This window comes from Phycodurus eques, chromosome 15 (genome assembly GCF_024500275.1).
Source record: "Phycodurus eques isolate BA_2022a chromosome 15, UOR_Pequ_1.1, whole genome shotgun sequence".
NCBI classification, from domain to species: domain Eukaryota; kingdom Metazoa; phylum Chordata; class Actinopteri; order Syngnathiformes; family Syngnathidae; genus Phycodurus; species Phycodurus eques.
Window position 1 is genome coordinate 20,494,590 of NC_084539.1, and position 17,054 is coordinate 20,511,643.

The window sequence follows — 17,054 nt, forward strand, 5'->3', positions numbered from 1 at the left end:
AGAACGAGAAGAGAGGCGAGAAGACCAGCGGCGGCGACTGGGAGGAGGGGAGCGTCTTTGGGACCACTTAGACTAAACCAGCAACCATGGGGTACGTTTTATTTGTTGTTATTCGCCGTGCGGCGCTAATGCTAAAGCGGGAGTGGCGTTTGTTTTTGCGCACCTCCGCACATTCCTGCGCGTCACTGTCAAGCTTTTAAACGCACACCACAAGGACAGCTTTTACTAGCCTAGCTGGCTAGCCACTGCTTGCTCACTAATAAACGCTCGCAGGAGATTAAAGCAGCTCGTGAGGACAGCAGCTGTCAATAAATCCACTCGCAGACTGACACATTTTGTCATGTGTCAAGTCTGCAAGACAGGGTGAGTGTTAAGGTTGTGGATAGAAACGCATTGTTAGGGTTGTTTGTGTGCTGTCATAAAAGTCAGCAATTTATTTGTCTGGCTAATACTGTGAACCCCCGTTTATCGCTGGGTCCCAACCCACCCGCAATAGGTGGAAATCCGAGATAGAGAGAACATTTAAAACAGTTTTTAATAGGTTTGCTTCTCCCACATGCTTTAAATGCATAGAAACCTATTAAAACAGGCTCAAGCCTATTAAAACACACCTTGTAAAATAATTTTGGGCACCCGTTCTTACTCTCTTGCACAGTTCTCATCCCAAAAAAGGTCAAGCGTGGTTGCTGCAAGCATTTTTATCACTCCCAGTCGAAGTTTACTGTAAAACTGACGCAAAAGGGAATCAAACATTGGATATTTCAACAGAAAAAATTTCAACCAAACCATATAATTTTGCTTAATGCAGGTCTGCTCGATTAATGTTAACATACAATGGGAAATACCATAGACAGCCTAACAGAAATAAGCATAAATTTACACACGGAGCAACGACACAAACAGAGCATCTAACAATACTCGCAGGCATATATTCTCTGCACTATGGGAACAACAACTATTATTGTAGCTATTTTTATTGAAAAGATAAATTTTAATCCTCCAAATTTTCTTTTTTTTAAATTTTGTAACCTTTTATCTCAAATCTACAAGATTTTGTTGTTGAACTTAATTCTTGTAAGAATGCAACTGTTTTATACAAAATATGTGACTTAATTCTTGCAGGATTTTGAAATTTCCCCCCTAAAAAACAAAAGTGCCTTTCCCCCCCCCCCCCCCCCCGGGGTACAGCTTTATTTTCATAAGGCTACCACTTGAAAAAAAAATACTATATTCACCTAAATTGAACGTGCTAGTTGTTACAATAGGAAGGGGTATGCAACTATTACAAAAACCTTAAGAAATATGAGAGCGAGAGAGAGAGAGACAGAGAGAGAGAGCGAGAGTAGCAGTCACGTGGCCTGTTGCTATGGCGACGCAGCATCTAAGTAAGTAATGCCGGTTTACGGCTGCCAAAACAGCCGCGTGTTTTGCAGTCAGATTATTTAGAATTACGCTGGTGTAGAGCCCATCATGTGCGGACATGTCAATCTTTTATTTATGGAATCATTCACTCGGAATCACTGTGCAACACGGGAAGGTTTTAACAATGGTGACGGTGTGACCGGGAACATCTTTTTTCAAAAGTGTCTCTCGCCACAACAGACCTTCAACCGGTGTTGCCAGGAACCCCTTTCCAACAACATTTGGCTCGGCCCACCCGTCCCCAGCACTCATCACAACCATCCAGTGGATTCCTGAACACGTTGGTGCTTTTCATTAGGGGGGAAAAGGGATTACGCTTGAACAATGGCCACGTGCAAAACACAAGGTCACATTTGGATCCGGGCTGTGCTGGAAACATGACATCATCTGATGCACCGCTTGTCACATAATAGTAGAAGAACTAGCAATGTGACAAGATTTTCCAAAATTGACAGTCTATAAAAATGCAGATTCTGGTTGGAATTGCCACTTCAACCCGAGTACAGCGCACCAAGAATTTCAAAAATAGGATGATGGGTTTCCGAAAAAATTGGGTTTTTGTGTCATAAAAAAAATTGTCTTTTTCGGGAACGTTTTTTGTGATAAATAAAGTCAATCTAAAATCTAGTCCAAAAACACCTTCAAATTGAGTAAAACAGTATCGTTTGATATTTTATTTTATTTTTTCAACACATACCCTCTACCCCTTCATTTCGCCTGCTACTTGGGAACCCTTTCTCCATTTGGCTGACAGATTTCAGTTAAAAATACCCACCAATAAGCTCGTACGGGCCGAATTTCCGAGGGGTTCTCCAAGTCGACGTGTCAAAATTACCGTGACGTTTCAAACGACATCACTTGCCCTAAAAACTCGACTCAAATAGCTCCAATAGCTGACTTGTGGCTCGCCGTCATTTTATGACACTTAAAAGTATCCAGTATCTGTCGTTAGTTGACGGCGGGGCCACTATGCATCCGGCACATTTTACAAAGCACGCCTTCCTTAGTCTGGCTGAGCCAGGTGGATTTGTTCAACCACTGCAGATCAAAACTGGCCTCTGTCTCTTCCCGTGCAGTGAGCAGCCCATCTTCAGCACGCGGGCGCACATCTTCCAGATTGACCCTACCACCAAGAAGAACTGGCTTCCCACCAGTAAACACGCCGTCACTGTCTCTTATTTCTTCGACAGCACCAGGAACGTCTACCGCATCATCAGCTTGGACGGATCCAAGGTGTGCACTCGCTAAATATACACGCACATCGTTAACCTCGTAGCGTAGTTTCTTAAGTCATAGTTGAACATTTTAGGAAAGCAAAAAAAACAAAAAATAAAACACAACAACTCAAAAAACATGAAGAGTCCAGTTGCGTCAATTTAACCTTTGCGGATTACCATGACTGAAATCTACACAGATATAAAGGAAAAACATCATTTTTAGCAAGCACATTGGTATTTTTATCATAATTCTGACAGCAAATTACAATTTTACTTTTAAGATGTGCAGTGTTTGTCCATCACGATCTTTATTTTAATGAGTCATGGTAACACAAGAGTTAGGAGTTTGCAGGATGATGCTAACAATACAGAAACCTATTCGTGGGTAGTTTTATTTTTTTATTTTGGGGGGGGAATCTGGATAAAAGCAGATTTATTTTCACGTCTGCCAGAATCAAAATGGCATCATCCTCAGGGAGCCAAGAAATAGTTTTCTAATGTCATGTTGACATTGTGAAGGAGTTAGCAGGCTAATGCTAACAATACAAAACTTTATAGGGGTTGTTTTTTGGTGAGGCTATAAATAAAGGTGACAAGCAGAAATGTATTTTATTTTGTACGACAGTAAGGATTGTTGGAAGTGTTAAAGAAACGTAGCATAGCTAAAAATAACACATTTACAAGTAGATTAGACAATACGGCCTTGAACTAAAATCTTTTACATTTATTAAGTCAAATTTTTTTATTTAGATTTTTGCTTAAAAAAAAAGTTAAAATAAAATAAAGTCACTAGGTGGGAAACACTGACTGTGCTTTTGTAAACTAGCTCCTCTCTGACACAGCCATGTTGTTAGTGCAGGCCGTGCACATCAGCAGGGATGTGCTTTAAAACTATGAAAGCTACAAAAAGATTGCCCAGAGAAATAAAATCAAATTAATCTAATATCAAACATCCCGTGGGGGTCAAAACTTGTAGCGCTGTGTCGCAGCCTTAGCATGAAGCTGAACGTGTCGATTTTTCTGCCAGGCTGTCATCAACAGCACCATCACCCCCAACATGACCTTCACCAAGACCTCCCAGAAGTTTGGCCAGTGGGCCGACAGCCGCGCCAACACCGTCTACGGGCTGGGCTTCTCGTCCGAGAGCCACCTGAGCAAGGTCTTGAATTATTATCATTTTGTTTTCATTTTTTATTTTTTATTTTATTTTATTTTTTTTTAACCGTTAGAGTTGTTTAGTGTACCGCTCACCGGGTTCAGTTTATGTCTCATCTGTTTTTTTGTGTTTTTTCAGTTTGCGGAAAAGTTTGCAGAGTTCAAGGAGGCGGCACGACTCGCCAAGGAGAAGTCACAAGAGAAGATGGAGCTCAGCAGCACACCCTCGCAGGTACACACGAGTCAATGAGCTTCGCGCCTTATTTAGTCCAATACGATTACATTAACATTTTAAAAGGTTCAACAATTTAACTTAATAAGCTGTCAAACTCCATGTTTCAGCTGCTCTATAGTCTGTTAAAACGTAACTCCACCCCCTTCCAGCTCTCCTCAAGGTCTTTTGTAGGGATGGACAGCCGAGGAAAGGCGAACTCTGCAAAATATTTGCGGCTTGAAGCACATACCTCGTGTTAAAAAATTTCAACGTGTTAATAAATCATTGCTTTTTCAACCTAAAAGTATTTTCTTTGGAGGATTTTTTTCGACTAAATTTAGCATCAATCAAGGCAGAAATCTTACTTTGGCTTTTTTTGTCGTCAAATTGTTCAAGTTATTCGATTAATCGTTTCAGTCCTATTGCCATGTTTTTGGTAATGTTCAGAACGATTGACTACACCAGGCTTCTTTCTTGTCATATGGACAACATATTATCTGTTTCTTAGCAGGAATTCAAGTTGCTGGTTGCGTAAAAAAAAAAAAGTTGCTTGAGTGGTCGAAAAAGTCACTAAATCGTCACAGTGTAGCCAATGTGACGATTTAGCGACTCGCTACACTGACTCTGCTTTTGTGAACTAGCTCCTCTCTGTTAGCAGCCATGTCACTTCAGCGAGGATGCGCTTTGAACCACGTAAGCCGCTAAAATACAAAAAGTATCCCCCCCGAAAAACATTGTAAGCAATAAACTCGAATTAATCGATAAAACCGATTAATCGCCCACCTGTTCATTAAAGTCATTTATTTAGTCATTACTTTGCTGTGCAAACTGCGTGACGATTGAGCTAACGGCCAAGCTTACAGCTAAGCTAGCCTTTGACTTGGACTGGTGTAACTCCCTCTGTTCTGCCCGACAACTCTGCAGGGCAGCGCTGTCAGAAGGAACATGTTGCCCTCCAACAAACCCGCGTTCAATAAGGTAAACGTAACATGAACCCCCCATGGTGACCCCTTCTCCTCACTCGTACAACGAGCTCCCTGAACCCTCCGCAATCCCTTCCTATTTGGCAACCGATATCGTCGCACTTTGATATTCATCGTCACGTTCCCTCTGACAAACCTTTGTGCTCTGCTTGAGGCTGTGTATCCATGGTAGAAGATACAGAAGTGTCATCACTTAAAGGAGCAGCACAGCATTTTATTTATATGGACAGTAGATATTAAAAAAAAACGCTTACATGTGTCTTGTTCAGGAGTCCACCAGCTGTCCTCTGCAGTCACCACTGACGCCGGAGAGTGTGAATGGCACCGAAGACAATAGAGTGGCAGCGGACACACCTCAGCCTGCAGAGCCCCGAGCTGAGCCCTCCCACAATGCACTTCCCTTCTCGCACAGGTGACGCCGCGTCAACCTCAACAGCTGTGTTCACACCTGACCAACGCAAGGACCAATATCACTTTCACTCAACTTGTTCGGATCAGCACCAAATTAACAGTCCATTAACCCCAAACTATTTGCGTGGCACAGGGACTGAGGCCTGCCAGGAATAGTGAAAATCTGCAACTATCTGACGCCAACCAAAAGGTGTTTGTAATTGTGTAAAGATGCCACACGATAGTGGCAAAGTACTTAAAACGGAGCGGATCATAAAGCATCAACACCATCCTTCTAGCATGTACACAGTCATGAACTCATGTTACATAAATTACTGTATTCATCTTCTAAATTATTCAACATAAACCACCTTCACGAGGTTCATCAATTGTATTAGCTAGCATAACACGTTAGCTCAAACCGATGAGACATCACACACTGGCAAATAAATATGCGCGTCAACTTTACATAAATTGTATTGACTCAAACTCACCTTTTGGCATTGACACACAATATTAAATGTGCATTTACAGGAAAATTCTAACGGCAAAGTAGACTGCACAGGCAATTCGTAGCTGCATCGCGACAGAAGCAGAAACTTACTTTTGGTTTCAGTTTTGACTGTTCACAAGGTGCAGTGAAGGACCGCCAACAAAACAGCAGCGCTCATATGCAGTTGAATATACACTGTCAGTGAATTAAACCAAACAACAACACCAAGATTCAACCAGCTAGTGCGAAAGTAACACTTTGTTTCTGCCTGAGTGCAAAAACAGCAAATAGCCAAGATTTTCAGCAAATAACACAGGATAGGTAATCCCTGGATGGACCTATAGGTTAAAAAAAAAAAAAAAAGTGAATTTGGGAATCCCAAACCGCAAATATGTGGAGTTCTCTGTATCTTATCTATCTAGTGTTACCCCGCTATTCTTGGGGGAACGCTCTGCTGGGTATTGCTGAGGATAGGTCCCGCAGGAAAAAAATCGATAATAGGTAAATCTGTGAACCGTAAACCATGTATAAGCAGGGATTCACTGTATACTCAAATTCTAAAATCAATTAATTGGTAAAAAGCGAATAATCACCCAGCCCTTGATGATAACATGGCGACTGTCCATTTAACGGGGCTAATGGCGCTGTGGTCTCTTCCCGAATGGTTGTAGTTCCTCCAGCATTGGGAAGCACTTGGAGGCGGAGCTGGCGGCGCTCAAGGGCAACAACGCTAAGCTAACGGCGGCGCTGCTGGAGTCCACGGCCAACGTCAAGCAGTGGAAACAGCAGCTGACCGCCTACCAGGAGGAGGCGGAGCGGCTACACAAACGGGTAGGGAAAATCGGCACATTTTCAAATCCTCATTTTGGGATACACATGGTGGTTATGTTTAATTGTAATTGGGATTATGAGGGGATCCCTGGATAAAATTTCCAAACACTTACGAGCCCCTGGGCTAATGGCCCACTAGTACAATTTCCACATTTTTGTCATACGTTCTTGTTTTTTTTTTTTTACTTTTCAAATGGTGTCGAAGGTGACGGAGCTGGAGTGTGTGAGTGGCCAAACCATGGCGGTGAAATCTGAGAAAACGGAGCTCAACCGCACCATCGAAGAGCTGGAGGCGGCATTGAAGGCCAAGGAGGATGTATGTGCACCGCACTCATGCCTCAACTCCAGACCTTTAACCTCGGCTACACCACCCTTGTCTTTCTCGTCAGGAGTTGGAGTGTCTCAAAGCAGAGGTGCAGAGTGCCAACCAGTTTCAGTCCCAAAGAGACTTGCTCATCCATAAGCTACAGGTGAGTGTCAGAATGTACCATAATTTCTTGTGTATAATGTGCAATTTTTTCCTCAAAAAAAATATTCAGAAGTCAATAGGTGTATTATACATAGGTACAGTAAAAGTTAGAAAATTCCTTCACAGTAAAATAAGCTAAATGAGTAGATGTGTTTTAGAAAAGATATCAATTAGTTTCAAATCTTGTGATTTACATCAAGTTTACAACATATTTAGGTTTACATTTAAAATATTATAATTCATCTACTTCTATATTGTGTGTAAATATTGAGGGTCTAATGCACCCTAGTGTTAATTTTGACACTGGAGCTTTAGAGAGGTATTTTCCACCTCACTCGTGGCCATTGGCACGTCAGCTGGCTTGCACAATTTACTGAAAGCTAAAGAGGTCATGCGCCCGGATAACACGTTCGCTCCTGGTTCAAAATAATGAAAACAAATAGTTGACAAGAAAAGCTGCGGAGGGCGGATAAACACGCATAAGCTCGATTAACAATCACATTATTACAACTCTTTATGGTATTAGGGGACTAACTGACATAAAACAGAATTTTAACAACTATACAAGAGCGCTAGCCACGCAGGAAAATCTTCTGATAGTGAGCCGCCATGTGCCATCATTGAGGCGGCTTGCTGTCAGAGGATGTCCCTTTAATGGCTAAGTGATATGGCATAAAAATAAAAATGGAGCAGTAAGGTACTGGAAAGCCCTCGCAGGTGGGTAAGATCGCCAATGTGCTTTCAGCTGTTTATTGATCGGAACAAACAGTCGTACGCCCAAATACAAAATGAGAACACTCGCAAGGAGCTGCAGTAGACCAAAACTATTTTTCTTTATTAAAATGTATACCATTTTTTTTGTTTTTTTTTTTGGGTCGGCTGGAACAGATTAATGGCAGTTCAATTTATTTCAGTGAGAAAAATGTATATGATAAACAGTTGTACCTCAGTTTACAACTGACCGAACTTGAGTTTTTTTTAGATACAAGCTGTCGCTTGACCGAGCCTGCAATGACTACCGAGAATCCACGAAGATTGTAACAAAATAGTTTGACTTCCTCTTTATTTTCCAATCAAAATGGCTGACTTCTGTTCAGGTTGTAACCAAAAAGGTTGGCTTCCTGTTCATTTCCTAATCAAAATGTCCACCTTCCTGTACAGGTTGTTACCAAAATGGTCGACTTTCCGTATACTTTGTAACATAAATTAAACGGGTGAATAAATTACAGAGCTACTAGGATATGGCAAATGTGCAGAATCTTCGTGTGAAAGAGTCCTGATTTCAACTGTGCTCTATCCAAAAAGTTGAGCAAAAGTGTTTTTTTTTTTTATTTTATTTTTATTTTTTTTTTCCTCTCTCCCCCCCATTTTTTTTCTTTCCCAGGATGTGGAGCGTCGAAACGAAGCGCTGGAGTTGCAGCTAGGCGAGCTGGAGAAGCACGTGGACGCCAACCGGAGGGAACGCGAGGTCTTCCGCCAGAGTCTGCGCTCGCTGCTGCAGCTACTGGACGGCAAGATCTTTGAGCTGACCGAGCTGCGGGACGCTCTCGCCAAGCTGCTCGAGTGCAGCTAATGATGCGGCCCCCGACGGTGCGCCGGCGGATGAGCTTCGGCTGCACCTGGAATGCGGCCCGCGGCGCCACTTTTCACTGCCGCCGTCACGTCGCCACGGCACGGGACTGGAACGTCTCGAGATGTTTACACACTTTCTACGCATTTATGGTACTCGCTCACTTTTTGCCACGCCCACTTGGATCGTTTACACAGCCACGTGAAAGGCCGGGATCATGATGATGCCTTTCCGGCCGTCACACTGGAATTTTTTTTCTTTTTCTTGTTTATTCAGTCATCAAACTAATGGGGGGTGGGCTCTCCCGCATTTTTTTCCCTATTTTTCAAATGACATCATCAGCCAAATGAACCAATGGTGCGAGGACTTGACAACGGTACGCTGTTCTCTCGTAGGACTCGGGGAGGCGATGGCGAGCCGCCAAGCAGCAATACAAAGAAGAAGACGCGGCCGAGTGTTTAGCCCGAGCGTCGTCACTTTCAGGTACTTTGCTTTCACATTTGTGGTGAAACTTTTGAGTCAATTTGAAAAATAATTATTTAATAACTGGCAATATTTTGTAACTATTTATCAATTAACTAAAGCTTTTTGTATTTTTTTTTTTTTTGCCAAATGTTTTTTTTTCTGTATAGAATCCGTTTTGCTGAATTTGCCTTTTGTTCAGTTGTTGATTAGTTGCCAAAAAATGAAAAAACGTCAGAGAAAGGCGTCGTGACTTTAAGGGCTTGTCGTCAAAAGTATTTGAGTTGAAAGGTTGACGGTGACAAATTATTGTTTGGGAGTTTCTAGTAAAACGTCAATCAAATGAAAAGAGATGTATGCATTTTTTTTCCTCAATTTAAAATAAAGAGAAAACAGTTATGAGAATTTATTTATGTAATCTTATGATGAGATGTGTCCAGTATTTTTTTGGGGAAAAATATAACTTTACAAGAATACAATTGTATATTTAAAAAAAAAACAGCATAATGGTAACATAACAGTTGTATATTCTCAAGAAAAAAGAATTTCAATAAGTGTCATTTGGGGAACAATATGAAATTAGCGTAGTGTTATGAGTGATGAACTAAAGAAACTGTTTATTGCCATTTTGTCATTATTAATGACTCAGACTCAGCTTTTTTGGGGGGTGTTTATTTTCAAAGAAAAGCAAAAAGGAAGAATGTCAGGAGAACATAAAAAAAAAAACACAAATCTTTTTAAAATCTGAACCATCAATAAATATTTGAATACACGGAGACATGCAGATATATATTTTCGGGACGTGTACGTTGACACGTGGCTTATTTTCATCATAATCATTATTATTGCACGTCTGCTGTGAGGTCCGAGTACAAACTCTGTCAAACTTCAAAATAAAAGTCATCACAAAAGCAGACTATCACTATTAAAAATAAAAAAGCGTAGCGGCACGCTAGTATCTCTCAGGGAAAACAAATAGTCGGGAAGAAGTCTTAAGGCCTCTTTATACTCCCGCGGTCGACAACGCCCGCATTGAATCACGTGACCAACGAATTGGCCTGTGCGGCCCTTCTGTGTAGCTAGACGCCCACACGGCACAAACTGTTGCTGCGCGTAGAATTTCTACGGAGATCATCTCTCATGATTGGTCCGTTTTAGTCAAACTGCGGGATAGCCGCAGTGATGTCAGCGCAAGTATAAAGAAGCCTTTACTTTCTCCGTCTGGATTCAACATGTCTGTTGTTAGCGCTGTGATGCTAACCTTCTGCTAACTATTCCTGTGGATGCTAGCTAGCGTGTCGCTCCACGGTTGGAAATGGTACATTTGACACATTTCAGACACGATGGGATGGATGTTGAAAAACAGTCAAATCACACACACAACACGTGTAAAATATATAAAAAAGAAAAACACCTGGAAAAATAGTGTGGGTTAGAAATATCTATGGAAACAAAACATCGGAATCGGCGTAAAGGCAGTGTGTTGGGGAGCAGCCGTGTTAAACTGAGCTCCACGACTCCACATAATGTTGCTTTAAACGTACAATAAAACTCAACAACCGAACTTGCGATTGTTTTTTTTTTTTTTTTTTTTTAAGATGGCTGATCAAATTAGCCTCAAAACCTGCATATTGTTGCGATAATATAATTGCAATATAATAATATATGAGCTCCGAAACTTTTTTTGAAAAGGCTGATTAAAATGAGCTGCAGATCTTGCATATTCTTGCTTTAAATGGCTGATAAAACTCAACTCCAGCAATTTTGTGTCCTGACTTTAAACAGACGATAAAACTGAGCGCCAAAACTTGTGTATCCTTGTTTTAAAAGAGCTGATTAAAATGAGCTCCAGAACCATTGCTTTAAAATGGCAAGTCCCAGAACTTGAATAGTTGCTTTAAATGGCTGCCAAACTGACCTCTAGAACTCACGTATTGTTGCTTTAAAACGCCCAATGAAATATACCTCCAGAACTTGCAAAACATTGAAAATGGCTGATAACTGAGCTCCAAAGTCACATATTTGTTACTTTTAATGGCCCCACAAATCACAGAGCTTCCAATCTCATGTATTGTTTGCCTTGCAATGGCCAAGAAAACAACTCCAGAACTTTATTGTTCCTTTAAAAATGGCAGGTAACTGAGTCCCAAGACTCACACATAGGATACGTCCGGAAAATCACTCCAAACGCGCTCTCTACACTCCGGAACATTCGGAAACACCGAGTGTTGTTGGAGTGTGCCGTATGGTTATTCAGAGCGTCTCACACTGAGAGTGCCGGAGACAGACAGAGCGGCCGGAGCGTCTGGCAGGACGAGATGTTCACAGGCAGAACTTAGACACTGGCATATCCCTGCCAATTGCCAACGTGCTCGTTGGTAAATTCAGAGCAAATGGAGCGCGCTCTGCCTCTCTGAACACTGCACTCCCAGTTGCCATTTAGCTCACACAAGACAAAAGCTAGAATCAGAAATAAACATTTGGAATTTGCTAGTATAAGATGGTGGAATAAAAAAAAACATTTAAAGAACAAACAAACAAAAACCTGGGAATACTTAGGAGTAGGGCCCAACCGATGCCAATATATATATTTTTAGGCCGATTCCGGTATTTGGCAGAATTAACATTCCGATAACCGATTAATTATAAAAATATATAAGGAATAAAAGTTCTTTTTGCAGCGTCCTTTAACGCGTACAACAATAAAGATATGAATTACAGGCACAACATTTGACTTTTACAATACTTTGTCCTTTAGTATTTAACTTTACAAAAGAGAGGACAAATAGGACTTTTTTTGGCTGATCTTATTTTTTCAAATACTTCATGACTCTTTGTCTTGCTGTAATGTGGGAGTGGGACGTTGGCTGTTAAAAAAGGGCTAATATTGTATTATTAATCGGTCAGGCCCTACATGTGTGATGTGCATTTCCATGTGGACCTCTTTAGAGGAACAGTACAATGGTACAGGATGGTAAACATCAAAGTACACAAGTGGCAAATGCGTGTAGTGGTCCACTTGTACAAAACCCACTTGGAATACAAAAAAAAGTTAGTTTTTGTTCAAATTGCACTAAAAATGCCGCACGGCTGGCACAGCGTTTTAGTTCTCCCAGTCGGCGCAGGGCAGGCCCTCGTCCTCTGACTCTGACTCGGGTGACGCCTCCTTGATCCTGCGCAGGGCCTCGTGGATGCTGCGCGTCAGGGCGTCGGCCGAGTGTGCGAAGCGGTCGGTGCGGCCCGGGCGCTCGGGCGGGGCGCGCACCTGCCGGAGACGCACGCCCTGCCGAATCTGCGCCAGGATATTCTCGCCGTCGTCGTCCGGGTCGGGGCCCAGAACGCGCAGTTCGGCTTTGCGCAGGTGGAAGCTGCCGCGCTTCAGGGACGCCAGGACCTCGTCCATCGGGGAACTCGCTGTGGAAACAAAAATGGGTTTCGCAGCTTCTAAAACTGGTTCGACAGCTTCCAACCACAGCCGTTATTTAACACATTACCACATTTTCAACAGTCTGGGAATATTTGTAGTGTAATAACAATTATATTTATCCCAAAACGTAGAATATAAACGTGTAGAAACAAAGAATAATGTGAGGTTTGAGGGAGGTTTGATCGTATTCATAGCCTTTCAGTTCACCCATTACGAGCTCGATCACATAACAAAAGTGAATTCAGAAGTCAAGGTATGACTACAACACGATGAAAGCAACCGTGCTATGGATGAGTGAATGGAGGGATGAGTTGATGGCGTCTCTCACCTCTCCTCCACTGGGTGGCGTCCTCAGCCGACGTCTTCCTCAGCTTCTTCCTGGCCGTCAACAGCTGGCTGCTGTCGAAGAAGCGTGGCGAGAACGGAGCCAGGGGGAGCGAGGCGGGCACCGACTCGCGCGGCAACTCCAGGCGTGGCTCAACGGATACGGGCGGTGGAGGAGGGGGGAGAGGAGGTGGCGGCGGTGGAGGGGCTCCTTCCAGGGTGAGAACGGACGTCGGCAGGGAGAGGAACGGCGAAGACGAGTCCAGGTTGTGCAGCTGGGTGGCGGGTAAGGACTCGTAGGCATCTCCCGGAGGAGGCACTGAGAGTTTCGGCATGTCCGAGATGACGTAGTCGGTCTGGACGCCGGCCGCCTGTGTGCAGGGAGGCTGACCCGTTCGCCGCCGCGTCTGAACCAGCCTGAGACGACTGGACTTCAGGGTCACGTGACCCGGATAACGCTGAGTGGACACAGGAGCAAAAGCTCAAGGAAGCATTTTGACACAGGCGCAAGAACACGAAGCATTTAACACATGCCCAAGCAACACAAGAAATGATTTGGCGCAGGGAGACAAAGCATTTAACACAGATGTAAGAACTCAAAGGATTTGACACAGGCGCAAGAACACAAGTGAGCCTTTGACACAAGGGCAGGGGGGACAAGTCGAAACGGGTAGAGATGGATGACGTGTAGAATATTTTTCAAGTTGACAAAGGTGCAGACATTCGGATGCAACGACACGAGGGTTCCGTGTACACGGACGGGTACAAACACAAGCAATGGAAACTCTTTACCTGATTGAGGCTGCGAAGTCGGTCCAGAGTTCTTTGCCTCTCCAGGCTCACTCGTGCATTTCGCTCTGCTTCCTCTTCCTCTGTTTCCCGCACCTGCAGCGCAAAGCACCAACCATCACATGTTCATCAGGAAGCTCAGGTCTGTCACTCGTACCTGCAGGGATGAGGTGAGGACGCCCTGACGCTCTGCAATCTTCTGCTTGTGATTGGAGACACAAATTTCCTGTTCCGGGAGGAATAAAACCATTTCGATAAAGCCAGTGTAATAATATTTTTTTATTTTTATATTATTATTACAATGTAATAATAATAAAACCTTTTCAGAATCAGAATCATCTTTATTTCTCTTATTTTTGGGTCCAGGGAGAAATTTTCCAAAGAACACCCTCTTAATACTAACGCCAATTAACCATAATTAGTGGCCAGGTCACCTTCTTGTTTTTGAGGTAGACTTTCTTGGTGTTGATGCGTCCCCTGCGGGCTTCCAGCTGCCGAGTCCTCTGCCGCAGGACGCCCAGTTCTTCCTCGTCCCGTAGTGGCGGCAGAGGCGGGGGGCCGGCCGGGTCCTCCGCCCCCTTCATGGCGTCGGGGCTCTCGAAGGCATCGTAGTACACCACCTCATCCTGCCTCTCTGGAGGGAAAACAAAAAGGTCTGTCCTATTTTTGACAAGTGCAGAGTTTTGGACCCGAGGATTCAGTGGAGACAAGCGCAAGAACGCAAGCGTTTAGTGGACAAAGGAATCGTGACACATGATCGCAAAGACAAATTTAGCCAGGCGCAAGGATACAAGGGTCCCGTGGACACTGCAAGCGTTTAGTGTCCATGAAAATAAGGATGCGAGGAATACTTAGACATTGGACGCAAAGACAAATTTGGCCAAAACATAAAGGCAATTAGTTTTAGTTGACAGAAATTGTTGACATGGATTCAAAGACATAACTGGACAACTTGGTTTGTTGACAGAAACGCTTGGACGCAAGGATTACATCGGCACAGGTGCAAGCGTGTATTGATTCGAAGAACAGAGACGCAAGCATGCAACCGCATAGACGAAGGACACAAGGATTCCTTCAAGATGGATGCGAAGGCAGAAATTTGGACCGTTGATTTTAGCTGACAGAAATGCTCGGACATACAGGTGACGTCGACACAGGTGCGAGGATGCAAAGATTCTGGGGGCATAGACGCAAGGACACATTTTGCATAAGGATACAAGGACCCCGGAATTTAGCCAACACAGACGCAAAGACAATCAGTTTTTACTTGACAGAAACGCTTGGACATAAGGATTGGGTCGACACAGGAGGGAGGATCCGATGCTTCGAGGCGGCGACGAGTCGTCGTCTCACCTGTGATCTGTCTGCGTAGACTCTGCAGTTGCGCGGTGAGCAGCAGCTCTTCGCAGCGCAACACCTCGGCCTGGATGTCGTACAGCTGCAGCTGAAGTTCATAGTACAGCGCCTCCAGCTGGTCCAGGTGCAGCATGGCGTCCTCGCCACCCTGCAGGCTTCGCATCTGTGTGGGCGGAAAAGAACACTGGTGAGGCTCCTGCCATTATATATCAGACCCTTTCACAATAACCTTCTTCAATGGGTAGCGGTTCTGAATTTGAATATTTACAGTTAACCTGGTTTATTCCGGGGGAAATGCTAGGCAGCATTTCAACGCTTGTCAGCCATGTCATGTTATTCTTTGATTCCTTTTGATTCGAATGAGAACATGATGATTCGGGATTCATTTTTTTCCCGCCGTATCAGCGAGTCTATTAAACTTAGCGCCAACTCGTTCGTAGCGCAAGTGAGTCTGATACCGATTGTAAAGCCCGTAAAAGACTTGCTGATTAAAAAAGCGAGATGTAGCGGGGTTCACTGTACAATGCATGTGTTGAGCTGAAAAATGGGGCTTTGTATTTGTATTTCAACCCAGTAATTCTGCGTGTTTTGGTGTGACACAACTAGACACACACACAGATACTGTACCTCCTCCTTAAGGCCGTGCTTCCTCTGCTCGAGGGAGATTTCCTTGGCCCGCATCAGCTGCAGCGTTTCTTTGGAGACGGAGTATTGCAGCCGCTCCATGCGCTCCACTGCCGCTGCCCACGCCGACTTGCCCAGTCGCCTCTGGTCGGCGCGCATACGCTCGTACAGTGCTGAAATGCGCACACGTGAGAAACGTTTTAAAGTGCAAGTACAGCAGTGGTTCACAGCGGGACACACCGTTCCCCAAAGTGGTTTTACCTTTCTGCGCCCGGTTGGTGGTTTCGAAAAACTTGACGGTCAGGTCCTGGATGGCGAGGACGGCGGCATGCGCTTTCTTCTGCCTCTCCTCGTCCTCCCTCCTCAGGCCGTCCACACGGCGAGGGCCCAGGCGCTCCGTCTCCAACGCGATCTGAGGGGAAATTGGCCAGGTAGGAGTCAGCCACGTGTAATGTACACAGCGGACAGCAGATGGCGCCAAATGTGAGGCAGAAGTTGCATGTGTGGACTGTAAAAACAGCAGGCAGCTGTCAATGAGTACAGTTTTGCCTCACTAGTAACATGTAGTTGTCCTACTAGTATGCCAAAAATGTCCTCCTAGTGAGGAAATAGAGCATGCCTGTACATGGACCTCAAGGATAAAGAATACATGCTCAAACGTCTTCCCATAGACCACCATCCCCCTCCCCCTCGACTGACACGCGTTACAAGAAGAAAATGTCCACAGATGAACTCCCGGCCAGTGCCTAAATGTAAAGCAGATGTGTCGGTGTGTGCAAGTCTGGCGTAGCCAGTGAGTGCGTGTGCATGTGAGGCACAAAAGTAGCGTGGCGTTAGGAACAAGCTAGGAGGGGGGAGACATGGTAGCGGAGATTACATCATTGACCAGAAACGTGTACAACTTCTAAACTACGAGAACACAAAGCTGTAGCTGTGATGTGGGCTGGGCGACATGGCCTTCAAATCGCAGATTTTTAAAAAATTAATAATCCACTTTTAGATTTTATTTCAATCTTACCCTCTTTGCTTATAGAAAAAGGGAATGACAGTGACATTATTCAAAACAACTTTTGCTCATTTTACTAAAATCTACTCTGTAACAATGCAATAATAATAAAACCTATATCGTGCTTACTCGACACCCAAAAACGCTTCACATAAGTGGACACACAAACAAAGAGACAAGTAAAAAAACAAAACCTTAATCCTCGCAGCGAAACGCAAAGCAGAGCCCCCCCCCCCCCCGCCCCCCCTCCCCCGCGGCGTAGCTAGCAGTCTTTAGCCAGGTCCCAGCCATTAAGTGTCCACGCACCTTTGGCCACGTTACA

At 44.1% G+C, this 17,054-nt stretch overlaps 2 protein-coding genes across 5 annotated transcripts in view; one reads left to right on the forward strand and one right to left on the reverse strand.

The window, feature by feature from the left end:
- On the forward strand, window positions 1-15,143 carry LOC133413363 (homer protein homolog 1-like). Of its 4 annotated transcripts, none has more exons than XR_009769865.1 (11): window positions 1-91; window positions 2,499-2,655; window positions 3,667-3,798; window positions 3,934-4,026; window positions 4,933-4,986; window positions 5,261-5,403; window positions 6,546-6,705; window positions 6,911-7,021; window positions 7,095-7,175; window positions 8,559-9,227; window positions 14,714-15,143. XR_009769865.1 is itself a non-coding variant. In XM_061697638.1 (10 exons), the coding sequence occupies exons 1-10, from the start codon at window positions 87-89 to the stop codon at window positions 8,745-8,747; spliced, it is 1,125 nt and encodes a 374-aa protein (XP_061553622.1). In that variant the 5' UTR covers window positions 1-86; the 3' UTR covers window positions 8,748-9,839. The 4 variants fall into 4 exon arrangements, 2 of the variants coding, with proteins under 2 accessions (XP_061553622.1, XP_061553623.1); XR_009769866.1 differs by lacking the exon at window positions 14,714-15,143 and having other exon boundaries at window positions 8,559-8,896; window positions 9,140-9,842; XM_061697638.1 differs by lacking the exon at window positions 14,714-15,143 and having other exon boundaries at window positions 8,559-9,839.
- Window positions 9,881-17,054, reverse strand: part of jmy (junction mediating and regulatory protein, p53 cofactor) — a 16,959-nt gene continuing 9,785 nt past the window's right edge. Inside the window, exons 3-10 of the mRNA XM_061697635.1 lie at window positions 15,988-16,138; window positions 15,730-15,899; window positions 15,100-15,265; window positions 14,181-14,380; window positions 13,904-13,972; window positions 13,750-13,842; window positions 12,962-13,415; window positions 9,881-12,620 (exon numbers count right to left, since the gene is read on the reverse strand). Coding sequence (XP_061553619.1) covers window positions 12,310-12,620; window positions 12,962-13,415; window positions 13,750-13,842; window positions 13,904-13,972; window positions 14,181-14,380; window positions 15,100-15,265; window positions 15,730-15,899; window positions 15,988-16,138 — 1,614 coding nt within the window. The 3' untranslated portion in view covers window positions 9,881-12,309. The remainder of the gene's footprint in view (window positions 12,621-12,961; window positions 13,416-13,749; window positions 13,843-13,903; window positions 13,973-14,180; window positions 14,381-15,099; window positions 15,266-15,729; window positions 15,900-15,987; window positions 16,139-17,054) is intronic.

Bases quoted from the DNA above. Each gene is read 5' to 3' on its own strand.
- LOC133413363 (XM_061697638.1), top strand. The intron at 3,799-3,933 runs GTCTTGAATTAT...GTGTTTTTTCAG, and splicing joins CCGAGAGCCACCTGAGCAAG to TTTGCGGAAAAGTTTGCAGA. The intron at 7,176-8,558 runs GTGAGTGTCAGA...TTTCTTTCCCAG, and splicing joins TGCTCATCCATAAGCTACAG to GATGTGGAGCGTCGAAACGA.